We start from the raw sequence: 14,136 nt of genomic DNA on the forward strand, positions 1-14,136 counted from the left end.
TGCCTAGTGGGTACCAGCCCTAACATTAACCTCATCCACAATTGAGCCAGGGTAGGAGGGAAACAGTTAAGAAAATTCTCCTTCACCTGTGTACCAGGAACTGAACTAGATGCTGGTGTTTCAGCTGAATCAGATAGAGTGCCCTTCACCCGAGGGACTTCTCAATCATGGGGAGCAAAATTCACAATCATTTAGGAGCTGTAAACTTTTAGCCAGCCACTTCACTTCTCTGGACCTATTACTGCCTAAATTGGGACTAATAAGAGTAACAGATGTTGAGTTTTTAATGAGATAAGACATGGGCAAGTGCTTCCAAGAACTTAAAGAGGCAGTGGATGTTATAGGTGAGTCCTGTCCATTTCCCACTATGCCCACCAGTGTGAACAAGGAGCAAGAGAAGGGCCCAGAATTGTTGCCACACATACGGTCCTTGGAAATCCCTATGGTGCTTTGGTTTGGTTTCAACTTGATACTGTCATGGCCTGCCCATCTCTGTCCTTCTAGCTTGTGACCCAGAATTCTCTCCTGAGAAATGCAGATAAGAGCCACACTGTCCAAAAAGGTGGACAGGAGAGAGGTTCTAATTCCCTGACTTGAGAGGGAATGGGAAAGCAGAGCAATTACTAACTCCAAACTAGTACCAGAAACCTGGGGAAAACCTCCGTGATTTGAAACAACACCTGCTGCCCACCTTGAACCCATTTTTTGACAAGAAGTCCACTAGTTATTTCCCACCTCTTTCTCAGCTATCTGATGGCAAGCTGAAATCTTGTTGCTATGTCTTGCCAGAGTTTAATTGGCAATCAAGAAAATGTGAAACATATGGAGATGTGTCTGATATCATTGAGTCTACTGTGCATCAGGAGTTCAGAAGCCTGGGTTCTAGGTAAAGTGGAGATAACATTAGTACCTGGGTGTGTGTTTTTTTTAAAAGCCCCAACAGAAAATAACTGCTCCACTCCAAACAAACAGCAGAGAAAAAAATCTGTAACCCTCATGCCCTCCTGATCAGCAAGGCCTGACTCGAATGCCTATAACAAGGCACTTGATACCTCCTTTCATGTAAGGAATTGGGATCTTAATTCTTCCCAACACTAAGGAGACTTCTACCCATGTCATGGAGGTCACATGGAGAGCAGAAGGAGGTATCCCTCCCCCGTTCAGCCAGGGAGGCCTAATGGAGAGCCTGAACTCATACTCCCACTCAACAGTAATGTAACAGGGTGCAGCCAAGAGGGGAGCCCCAAATAGGGATTTGTAATAGGATCCAGAAGAGCTTGGAGATAATTGAATCCACACCACAGGGCACACCTGCCCAGAATGCTGGCAGCTGTAGCCAATTGTGGGAGGAGCTGGAAATGGGGCTGCAGAAGAAGACTGGCACTGAGATTTAAACCCAGCGAGGCAGCCATTTGGCATCTCTCTTTTGAGACCGGATGTCTCTCTTTTGGGACCGGATGTCTCTTTTGGGGGGACCATGCATCTGTTTAAGACCACACAGCTTTGGTGTCTTGGTTGGGACCATTCGGCTTCGGTGAGAGTCAGGACCACGAGGCTTTGGAAGTGTTCCCTTTTGCCATGTGGAGGGCGCAGGGAGGACTGTGTGCATTTGTGGGGAACTTTAGTTTGTGTTATTTTGAATGAATAATAAATTCGTTTCCTTTTCACTGAATCTTGGGCATTGAGAGATATCTTTCCTTTGGTGGCGGACATAATGAACCTGGGGGATTCCTTTTGGGGAATAGTATATTGCCCTTTGAGACCCCCCCTTTTTGTACTATAACAGTTTTTGGCCACCATGAAGGGACCATAATTGTCTGTGCAGACCAACCCCCTCAGGTGTGAGAGAGTGAGGCTTCGGAGTTTTCCCAGTCTCGAGAATTTCTCTGCGCTCCTCCTGAGGGCATCGGCTGCCTATCACGCCTGGAAAGGTGAAAAGGAAACGAAATGGGGAGGGAGCAGAGACGTGAGAGTGTTTTGGTTGAAAACTTGGTTTCTGAGTGCTTTTTTTTTTTTGAATAATGGAGTGGGAATTTTGGATAATGAATCTGGAAATACCTGGTCTTTACGGAATCTGTATTCTTTTTGCTCTGAACTTTTGCTTGCTTTGTTTGAACTTTTGCTTGCTTTGTTGGAACTGTAAGAGTAGTTCTGAGCTGGTTCCTAAGTGGAACCCATTGGGTAGGATCCTTAAGGGATCGGGAGAACTATCGTGCTAAGTTGACACACGAGGATCCCTTGATTGAGCAGTTAATGATTTACTATTGTAATACAGTGTGGCCTACTTATTATGTTTTGGGTGATGAGCTGAAATGGCCCATGAGTGGTTCTTTGAGTTACTACATCATTGCTAGACTGAAACAGTATTGCCAGCTGTGTGAACTATCGGAAGAGTTACACTATCTTAATGCATTTATAATATTGCACAATAGCTTTGTGCCAGAGACAGAGATGAGTGTAATGGTCCAGAAGGGAAAAGTGGTCTCAGAACCCCTCCCTGATAGTATAACACAGGAAGAGAGAGAGAATGAGGAAATAAACCTCATTAATGCTCTAATCCCAGGGAATGGGGGCTTGCAGGCAGGGAGAACTCCAGTGGTGCAGCTGCCTCCCCAAGAGGTGAGGCCCACCATGACTCCCCGTTCCTTGCAGGTGGGAGAAGTCTCCATCACAGATTCACACCCTCTGCAAGTTGGCTCTGCTCATCAGCCCCACCAACAGGTGGGAGGGGTGTCCTTGGCTCCCGAAACCAGAGCCAAAGCGCTGTCACCATCTATACAGGTGGACACAGCTTGTGTTCTGCTGCCACCTTCACAGGTGTGTGGGGCCTTCAAATTCCCTGCACTGATGGCACCCTATCCCCAGTGGGTTGGGGTCAGCCCTGGAGTCCTGCTGCCGCACTAGCAGGTGGGAGGCACCTTTGAGGCCTCCCTGGCTCCCCAAGCTGGAGTCGCCCCGCCACCTTCACAGGTGGGATGGGCCTGCACATTGCCAACATCTGGGGCACTCCACCCCCCAGTGGGTGGATGGCAACTTTGCTCCACAGCCCCACCAGCAGGTGGGAGGGGCCTAGTCCCCTCTGCAGGGTGAAGCCTTGGGGCACCACCCTCCTCAGGTGGAAGGGGCCTCCATGGGGCTGCTGTCCTCACAGGTGGTGGAGGTTTCTACACCTCCAGCCTCGCAGTTGATGAGAACTGCCACTGCCATGGTACCTCCTCCTCCACAGGCAGTGGGAGACACCTCAGTACCATCTCCTTCTGTAACCTCCCCTGAAGCAGGGATTTTAAAGTCAACTGTTCCACCTCTACCTGCTGAGGAATGTGTCTCACCCTCCAAAACTCACCAGGGCACCTCCTATAACCGGGGAGCCTTCAAAGGTGTAGCCAGCCAATACCCTTTGAGGCAATACCTGATAGGCGGAATAAATGAGGAAGGCCAGCCAGCTGGTTATTATTGGGCCCATACTCCATTCTCTACTTCAGACTTACTAAACTGGAGGAGTGCCAATCCCTCATATAGGCCCAGAAGGTTGGACAGGCATTGCAGATACAATGTAAACTGCATGCATTGTGGAGACCTCAGTCCACAGGAAAGACTGAGAAAATGAATCATACCATAAAGAAGACCTTGGCAAAAATATGCCAGGAAACACATTTAAAATGAGACCAGGAACTCCCTATTGCTTTGCTCTGAATCAGAGTGGCACCTAGAAGCGGGCTTAAACTGAGCCCTTTTGAAATACTTTATGGGAAACCCCTCCAAATTTCTGTTTTTAGGTATACCCCCTCTGGATTTGGGACACGAGGCACAAATTAAGCAATATGTACAGTATTTAGGGCAAACACTAACCATTTTGCACAAGTTTGCTCATTGCAGGTCTGTCTACCCCTCTGATGAGCCCCTGCACCCATTCCAGCCAGGGGACCAGGTCCTACTAAAGACCTGGAAGAGCCAAGGCCCTGAACAGCAGTTGTCAGAACAATGGACTGGTCCCTACGATGTCCTGATGACAACACATTCCTCCCTGAAGCTGATGGGAATTAAGCCCTAGATTCGCCACACACAGGTAAAATGGGCACCACCGAAGGGAGATGAAGACCCTACTGCTGCTGCTGAGGCAGAAAGGGAAAGTTGGACCTGCACTCCGGAGGAAGGTTTGAAATTCCTCTTCCAGAAAGAGACAATGAATCCTGGTATAGGGTGACAGTGTTTGTCATGTCATGAAAGTGTTTGTAAAGCTAGGGACTTTTGGCTGCCACATACTAAGTTTAAGTACTGGGTTTAAGTATAGATCCTTCCCAGTGTGGGAAAGGAACCAGGATTAAAAGAAAATGATGGTTAAATCTGAATGAGTAAAATTAGTATAAAGGATGTGAAACCTGGAGTAAAGGAAACCTCAACTACTTGTTTTCTGGTTTCATGGAAAAGGAGCAACTTTCTAACACTGATTCTGTTTTTGATCAGAAACCTGTATCTGAAGACCTGTTTAAGGTCACCTGTAAGACCTAGGAAAGGTCTCTATAACCGGTTGGGGAGCATGCCTTTGCCACTTGGGACCCAGGAAGGGTCATTTGGGACTGATGAGTGCTTCAGCCAGAGGCAAAAGGGGCATGTCTCTGCCAAAAGACCAGGCCTGAAGGAGCATGTCTCTGTGAGGCACCGATGGAGACATTGGTGCAAGAGAATGCCTATACCTGTGCATTGTTCTGGAACTCTGTGTTATGGATTTTGCTCTGTATCTGCTCTGAAAAGGAAATTGAGAATTCCAGGGAAGTTGAAACTTCATACTCTGTAGGAAAGTTTTGAGAAGCCTGGTGGATATCAGAAAGAAAAGGATCTTCATTCACACTTTGTATTTTTCTCCCTTCCTGATCCCTCCAGAATTGGGCATTCTGAAGGAGTGAGTAAAGACATAAGGTTTCTTTGCATAAAACCAATAAGACCAGCCATTAATAGTGGTTTTGTTAACCAAGACTTTGACTAGAATGTCATGCCTGAAGGAGGCATGTATGGGTTCTGGTCATTACCAGAAAGCCCTGGGGAACTGGGATTGATTTGCGAAGCTAGTGTAAGCCCACAAGAAAAGCCTGGTGCTTTGGCTGGTTGTGCAGTTCATGGCAGTCTTTCCAGGGAAGGAACAAAGGTTGCTTTCCTGAAAGATAGCCAAAAAGGAACCTGTAGGCCTCAAGGATTTGAGTGAAACAAACTGGTACAGGCAAATCCAGATGGCAGATGTGTGGCTCTGCTTCTGTGCCCTGAGGGGCAGACTGAGAAGTCAATCTAAAGGTTCCCTGTGAGTTGCAGCAAAGTGGACTTAAAGATCATAAGTGATCCAGGCTGCTTTTGGTGTGTTTATGCAAATGAACAGTCAAAATTAAAAGCAGGACTCAAAGTAGTCCCTTTAATAACAGTGAGGGTGATCTTAGGAAGAAAAATTATGGTTTGAGGAAAATCACAATACTCAGTATTGAACATCAGAAATGGCACAACTGTCTTGAAAGTTTGCTTTTCAATTTACATGCACAAAGGACCTGTCCAATTGCCACTGTTAAGTATCATTGTAGCGAGGGCCTTGTAAATAGATGTAACAAGACGTCTTCCCAAAAGACAGTCTCACAGGCACAGAGACAGAATTTTTGTGTAAATTAACCTGTATGTTCTTCTGTTTTTATAGAGCATATGCCTAGAACCTCATTACCTGAGTGATTATTCATAATACAGGCCTCACTTAAGGATCCCATTTTCAGCATCGCCCTTTGAGACTCAACGGTTTGGCTGAACTAAGTGGTTGGGTTGGTGAAGGGTTCGCGCAATCTGTGGGTTTCACTTTGAACTGATTTTCCCTTTTCTGTCTTGATGATTTGGACAGAAAGGGCCCAGATATCTGAAAGGAGGGAAATCCTACTATATTTATATATACACCCCTCAGACCGAGTGAAGTATAGTGAGCCACAAAGGTTTTGGGTAGGTGTAGCATGCCTTTCACACCTTCCTCCAGATAAGCCATTCTTTACTTAAGTCCCTGCCTTTGTCATTTAGTGGTTATGATTTAATTGTGCCTTCCAACTCTTTCCAAATCTGTCACCCCCAGAGTATGACCAGGATGCCAATGGTATAGTAATGCCAGCCTTTGGACACCAAGCCTGTGACTTCCTGGTGACAGCCAACTGACCAGGATTCTGTAAGGTCCTTCCCCTTACAGGAAGGACTCCCTCCATGCGGCACACCCCCCCTTTTCAGGGTACACCTGACCCAGGGGTAAGTAGGATGATGTCCATGTCCAGCAGGGTGTAGTTACAAGAAAAGACCTTCATCCATTGTCCTTTATAAGATTGTAAAGTGGGTGTAAATCTGAAAGGAGGGATTTGTAACAGGATGCAGCCAAGAGGGGAGCCCCAAATAGGGATTTGTAATAGGATCCAGAAGAGCTTGGAGATAATTGGCTCCACACCACAGGGCACACCTGCCCAGAATGCTGACAGCTGTAGCCAATTGTGGGAGGAGCTGGAAATGGGGCTGCAGAAGAAGATTGGCACTGGGATTTAAACCCAGTGATGCAGCCATTTGGCATCTCTCTTTTGGGACCAGATGTCTCTCTTTTGGGACTGGACATCTCTCTTTTGGGGACCACGCATCTGTTTAGGACCATGCAGCTTTGGTGTCTTGGTTGGGACCATTCGGTTTGGGTGAGAGTCAGGACCACGAGGCTTTGGAAGTGTTCCCTTTTGCCATGTGGAGGGTACAGGGAAGACTGTGTGCATTTGTGGGGAACTTTAGTTTGTTATTTTGAATGAGTAATAAATTCCTTTCCTTTTCACTGAATCTTGGGCATTGAGATATCTTTCCTTTGGCGGCGGACATAATGAACCTGGGGGTTTTCTTTCGGGGAATAGTATATTGCCCTTTGAGGACCCCCCCCTTGTTGCTCTGTAACAGTAACAAGGTGTCCCTTTCTCCACCCTCATCCAGAATGTCAAAGGAAATTCATTGGAGAACTTGGACTTACAATCCCACCTGTCAATAATAAGGCAGCATCCCCTTCACCCACCAAGGAGTGTCAGATAAGGCCTGCTATAACAGAGGATTTAAATAAAATACAGATCCTCCTAATACAATACCTAAAATGTCCAGAATATAATCAAAATCACTTGTCATACCAAGAACCAGGAAAATCATAATTTGAATGAGAAAAGACCATAGATACATACACTGGGGAAAATCATATGTTGGAATTATCTGACAAGAATTTTGAAGCAGTTGTCATAAAAATGCTTTGGCAATTAATTGTAAGCGTGCTTGAAACAAAAATAGAATAATTCAAATAAATACATACCAAGACACATCACAGTCCTGAAAAAGACAAAGCGAGAATCTTGAATGGAGTGAGGAAAAATGATACCTTCCTTATAGGAACAAAACAATTTGAATGGTAGCAGGTTTCTTATCAGAAATCATGGAGGCCAGAAAGGTGACACAACATTTTTTAAGAACTGTCAATTCAGAATTTTAAATCCAGAATAAATATTTTTCTGAAGGAAAGTTAAGAGAATTTATCACCGTCAGACCTACCTTGAAAGAATGATGAAAAGAGGTTCTATAAATAGGAAGAAAATAATAAAAAGAAGGAATATTGGAAGAAAAAAAGGACAAAAAGAAGTGTAAAAATGCAGGTAAATACAACAGACTTACCTCCTTTTGAATTTTTTGAATTATGTTGGTGGTTTCTGTAAAAATCACAACACTCCTTGATGTTCTCAATGTATGTGGAAAAATAGTTAAGATAATTGTTAAAAATGAAGGAGGGTAAAGGAAGAAACATTGTCAATGCCAGCAGTCTACCAACTAATTATGGGTAGATAAAGTTCACTTTTTAGACATAGAGAAAAAAATACATGAAGAGTGTTTATGTGGCAATTGTTCAATCAACATCAGTAGCAGTCAGTGGTAATATTGCTAATGTCCATAAAGATATGCAGCACCAGTTCATTGCTGGGGCCTGAGGAGACTAGATTAAATCACACTAGTTCCTGCTCTGAGATAGATTACAATCCAGTGGGAGAAACAGAAACGACTGGTTGAAGTCTGATGGGGAAATATTCTAATATACAACAATGTGTGCTCAGTTGTTTAATGAACTCATTATGTCCTCCCCCCCAAATCCTGTGTTGAATTCCTAACCCTCAGTACCTCAGAATGTGACTGTATTTGGAGATGAAATGAGACCCTTAAGGTATGCCCCAATTCAATATGACTAGTGTCTTTATGATAAAAGAGAGACAGACACCAGGAGCATGCACACACAGAGAAAAGACCATGTGAGGACACAGGAAGAAGGTGGCCATCTGTAAGGCAAGGAGAGAGACCTCAGAAAAAAAACAAACCTGACAGCACCTTGATTTTGAACTTTTGACCTCCAGAACTGTGAGACAATACATTTCTGTGTTTAATCCAAAAAGTCTATGGTATTTTGTTATGGCAGCCTTAGCAGACGAATATAGTGTTCATCAAAGCATTCCTTATAAAATGAAAATAATAGAAATAATCTAACTGACATATCCATACAATGGTGCATCATGCATCCATAAAAAGTAATATTTTAAAATAATTTTTAATGATGTAGGACAATATATGTGATACAATAGTAAACACATGTGATGCTTCACATTCTTTCCTCTCTGGTTTCAGCCACAATGCAGTGGACACTTTCGTAGAAGTTCTGACAATATCTCCACCTGGATATTGGGCTTCATGTATTTCCACTGTTAGCCCCAAAACCTTTCTCAAAGCAGTGGGCATCCTCCCAACCAACCTGAAAGCGAAACCCAGAAGTACAGGATTGTTAATGACTTTAGGAGCACCCCTTAGCTGATGGGTCCAAGAACTGATGGATAAATATTTTACCTCCCACCCTTCATGTGAACAGACAACTATGGGAAGTTTTCAAGGCATTTCCCAGATATCCTAGTAGAATCAAGGTGCCATTGACCACAGCAAGCCCCTCATAATTCTTTCTGATATTGACCTTCCCTCCTTTCCTGTCTCATGTTCCTGCCCACTCACACCTGCTTCTTGGGATTGCCTCCTGTATTAGTCACAGTTCTCCAGAAAAACAGAACCAACAGGTATTGTACATATAAATATGAGTGATTTATTTTAAGGAACTGGCTCATGAAATTTTGGATGCTGGCACATCCAAAATCATCAGGGTGGGCTGTCAGTCTGGAGACTCTAGGGAAGAGTTGATGTTTGCTGTTCACACATCAACTTTCATCAAAGTTGAAAGGCTGTTTTCTGGCAGAATGCATTCTTGTTCAGGGGAGGTCAGTTTGTTCTATTCAAGCCTTCAACCGATTGGGTGATACCCACCTACGTTATAGGGATAATCTTTTTTACTTAAAGTCCACTGATATAAACAATTTTTCATACAAAAACACTCTCATAAAAACATCCAAATAATGTTTGAACAAATAAATATCTGGGCACTGTGACCCAGTCAAGTTGACACATAAAATCAGCCATCACACTTCCCAAGTAAACTAACTTCACCCAAGTGCTATCTTAGGTTCTGCTTTAGGGTAATCAAACAAATGGTAAATGAAAACAAGCAGGATAAAATGCATCAAAGAAACCATGTTAGACAACTGGAAAGAAACATGGCAAAATCTTAACAGCAGTTGTTTCTAGGAAAGGGAATTATGAGTCACTTTCCCTCTTGTTTTTTTTGTTGATGGTTTTCTGTTTGTGCCTTAATTGTCTGCATAAGCATGCTTTGATAATCAGAAAAAGTGAATGCACACAGCAGATCAATGAAGAATTAAATAAGATAAAAGCAAATTGCTCCTGGAGAATAGAGAGATGAGTGATTTATTGTCCTTGGGGGAATTTAGGAGGACTTGCTGGAAAAGGTGGCACTCAATTTGCCACATAAGGATGAAGGGGGTGGAGAGGGCTAAAGAGGACATTCCAAAGTGGGGAAAGTAGTGTGAGTAAAATCACAAAGATGAGAAAGTAGAAGACAAGGATGGCGTTACCCAGGAGATTAACCTGTAGGGTTTATGAAGGACTTAGGTGAGTCACTATAATTACAGGAAGGGTTCTAGAAGGATATTCTGTACTGGGCAGTGCCCAGAGTAAAAGGCAAAGCATAGATGTGGTTTACAGACTGAGGCCTTAGGACTCTGGTGCTTCTGGTAAGTATGGGAGCCTCATGTTGGGCCCAAGCTTGCAGTGGACATATGGTAATCACAAATGCATTAATCTAGCCTAACTGGCCTTCTATCACAAAGGAAACATATAGGCTCAGTTCTACCCTGACCTAGGTCCCTCCTGCATCTTCCTGCATTTCCTTTGTCCTCCATTCCTTTCTCCTGAGAGTATAGCTTCCCTCTGGGGGAGTATGAATAACAACTTTATTGTTCTCCCCATCTGTTCTCCCCACCACAACCAAACACACATTTTTCTTTTCTCTTTCTCACTTCTTTCTATCACCACATCTTTTTCGCACTAAGACATGCTTTTACCAACTCACATGAGACTCACCTTTAAACAGGCATGCTCTGTCTCTCATAATTTTTATCTCTATCCTTCTATCTCTATCATCTCTATCTCTATCTCTATCTCTATCTCTATCTCTATCTCTATCTCTATCTCTATCTCTATCTCTATCTCTATCTCTATCTCTATCATCTCTCAGTGCTGTGGAAATGGTCCAAAAAAGACTGGTACCAGAGTAAGTCTAAAGATGTGAAAAGGAGTCAGATTGGAGAAAAAGCATTGGAGGTGTGCTTCATTCCAGTAACAAGGCAAAAAAAGTTAGGACTTTGGTACTGATATGCAAGTAAAGGTAGTGATGATCTCCTCTATCCTTGCCCTTGTAAGAAAGTGGGAGGTTTCTTTACTAGAGGACTATGTTGAAAAAGGATCTCTAATAGCACATGAAAAATAGACATTTCTGTGGAGTTGGGATAGTTTGTATCTTGCAAAAGGCTGCTCTGTTCAATGTGCTGAAACAGAAAGCAAACCCTGACACAAGTCACACCTCTGAGCTGGTTTTGCAAGGAATCAAGCCAAACACCAGGCTAAGACATGGAATTCTCAGTCAACCCAGAAGGTAAATTCTCACATAGTGACTTTACTAGGCTAGAGCCACCTGAAAGTTCAGGGAGAGAGGTGAGCAAACAGGGAATATGAGGCAGCCATGAGATTGCACCTCACAAGCCCCCACTGTAAGGGCATCCTTGACCTGGGGCCCTGGTTCTGCCCTCTGAAATCCATTGCTGTGTTTGTGCCAAGGCCATGGGCTGTTCTCAGCAATGACCCAGCTGACATTGTTAGGACCATTTTGGGGGGACACTGATCTCCTCTTCTGCTCAATTCCTGCTTGAGGGCTCCCTGATGGCCTTGCCAAGACTTCCTGAGACTGCGTGATAGTCTAGATCAGGGGTGTCAAACTCATTTTCACCAGGGGCCACATCAACCTTGAGGTTGCCTTCAAAGGGCCTAATGTAATTTCAACTCTTTATCAGCTAAGGAGTAGTTATATTTATGCAGTCCTAAAATTATTTTGGCCCCTCAAGGGCAACTGCAAGGCTAATGTGGCCCCTGGTGAAAATGAGTTTGACACCCCTGCTAGATGTTCCCACAGAACCTTCCCTCCCTCTCTCCTTCACATGGGGTTAGACTTGCACTGTTATCTAACAGATCTTCAGAGTTCTCCAGCCCCCGCCCCATTTTCTCTAACAAATGTTTCCACTAAAAAAGAAATCCTAACATAGTAATCCCATCTTGCCTCTGCTTCTTGAAGGACCACAGCTAATATACCTTGATAACTTCTGTGTTGACACACCAATTAGCTGGGCTCAGAGAAGTGTCTGGGCTTAGCCCTCTACTGCCCCAACTTCTTCTGTCTGTCCAGGATAGATTTTTAGGAGAAACAGGCCAGTGGAAGATGAGAACCATGGTAGAGTTTGAACCCTTATGTTAGCATGTATTCCTCAGCCCAGGGTGATCACCAGTGCCAAATATCACCCCTATTCTATCTAAGATTTATACAGTGTGACTCAAAATTCATTCTCTTTCCTTTCCTCTCACTAATTTTTTCCTTCCTCCTGCCTTCTCCCTGAGTAACCTCAGCCCTTTGACCTTGAGGAACAGAGATTACTCAGAGGCTGGGAAAGAACATTTTTATCATCATCAAAAATTCTACTACCTCCTCTTGCATCACCATCTCCACTTTACTTCCACCATTACCACCATCATCTTCATCACCTCCACCACCTCTACCACTACCACCTCTACCACCTCCAAGGTCATACATGTCTCTATTTCTATCTTCATCACCACTACTATCTCCTCCATTACCACCACCATTTCCATCACCTCCATTATTAACACAACCACTATCAACTCTAACACATCCACTACCATTACTACCACCTCTATCATGTCCCTTACCTCCACCACTACCAATGCCACCACTTTCATCTCCTATCAGAACTTGGACCTCCACCATCACCACATCTACCTCCTCCACCTGTATCTCTACCACCACTATCACCACAATCACCACTACCTTTTCCATGCCTTACAATTTCCTCTACCACTTTCTATAAAACTCTAGAAAGTGTTATGAGCACATTATTGTACCACAACTGGCAATGTGAATGTATAGTAAGACCATGTTTCTAGTGTACGGTTGATCTGGGTTCTATTACTGGATCTATCCCTTACAGGCTATGTGACCTAGACAAGATTTACCTGACTTTGCTAAGCATTTGTTTCCAAATTTGTAAAGTGAAGGTGAGAAAAGGACGGTTGCAAGAACTACATGAGATCATCCACACAAAAGGCTCCAAATGAGCTGTCATTATTACTTGTCGTACCATCAATATCTTTATTCTCACTTAGCAGAAAAAGAAAATGCACTTCAAGGAAGTTGATTAGCTTAGGATAGCAGAGCCATTCATTCATTCATTCATTCATTCATTATTCATTAAGTACCAGCTCTATGCCAGACCCCTAACTTGATGCTAGGTATTCAACAGCACAGAAGGAAGAGCTCCTGACTATAAAGTTTAAACTCTAGTGAGGAAAGTAATCACACAATAGAGGTAAACACTCTGTAGGAGAAATAGAAGGGGCCAAATGGGCTCAGACCAACCTAGGAGTTAGAAAAGGCTTCCCCAAGGACCCAACCTTAAGCTGAGATCTGAAAGAAAAGATTTCACTGGGTAAAGGAAGGGTAAGATATGGGGCAGTCTGTGCGGGGCTCGGGGGGGGGGGTGGTGTTGAGAAAGAGCGTATCTTTGGATCTCTGTGTTTCGCACATTTTTCCATGCAGCACTCTCTTTTCTACCCTCACACTTTCCAAAGCATTTTCACCACCAGCAGTTAATTTGATCCTTACAACAGTTCTATGGGATGAGAATGTTTATTGTCCTCATTTTTGAGTTAAGGCCACTGAGGTTCAGAGAGAGGTAGTGACTAGCTTACAGTCACAGAGCTAACAAGTGGCAGAGCAGGAACAAGCATCCAGGCTGTTGATGCCAGTCTGGTGTCCTCTGCTAGGTACTAGACTTCCCTCTGTGCAGTCAGGGATGGCTTCAGCAATGCTTTCTTAATAGCCAAAAATGCTCTGGGGAGCTTTTCTGTCCATCTCCCTGCCTCCCGAGTTTTGTATTTTATCTGTAGAATAGCTTTCTATCTCTTTCTCTGTCTTTGCATCTCTCTCTCTCTATTTTTATTTTCCATTTTTTCTCTTAATTTTTAGATCAACAACTAAATCATGTTCAGGACTGTGCAGCAAAATGAATGCCATTTTCCTCCAGGCACTGAGGTTTCAAATATTGTCACCCTGGCTGATTCTTCACCACAAGCAAGATTCTGGCCCAGAAGCAGGTTGGGGCAGTCAGTGGTGGTGATATTGGGTGAGTCCTTCAGAAAGGGCAGTCATGAACCCAGCCTCCAGAGAACAAAGGCCTTTCATGGGATTTGCTCCTAAGCAGTCCCTCAAGAGCCTTAGTAGCTTCCAAAGCCTGAAGCCCAGCTCCCACCTGGGAGCTGACTTCTCCAATGGGATTTAGGAAAACCATTTCCCTGGCCATCAATCTTCCCAAACTTGTATCTGCAGTGATCATC

General features: G+C 43.9%; 1 protein-coding gene and 1 pseudogene across 1 annotated transcript; one reads left to right on the plus strand and one right to left on the minus strand.

Annotated features, from left to right (window-relative positions):
* Nucleotides 1-4,051, plus strand: part of LOC123807041 — a 106,547-nt pseudogene extending 102,496 nt beyond the window's left edge.
* Nucleotides 4,052-12,160: 8,109 nt separating this feature from the next.
* LOC123807042 (putative glycine-rich cell wall structural protein 1) lies at nt 12,161-12,580 on the minus strand. Its single transcript, XM_045820498.1, has one exon. It carries the CDS (start codon nt 12,578-12,580, stop codon nt 12,161-12,163), a length of 420 nt encoding a protein of 139 aa, XP_045676454.1.
* Nucleotides 12,581-14,136: the final 1,556 nt, after the last annotated feature.

Source organism: Phyllostomus hastatus, unplaced genomic scaffold, assembly GCF_019186645.2.
Source record: "Phyllostomus hastatus isolate PE091 unplaced genomic scaffold, TTU_PhHast_1.1 phas_scaffold_397, whole genome shotgun sequence".
Lineage (NCBI taxonomy): Eukaryota > Metazoa > Chordata > Mammalia > Chiroptera > Phyllostomidae > Phyllostomus > Phyllostomus hastatus.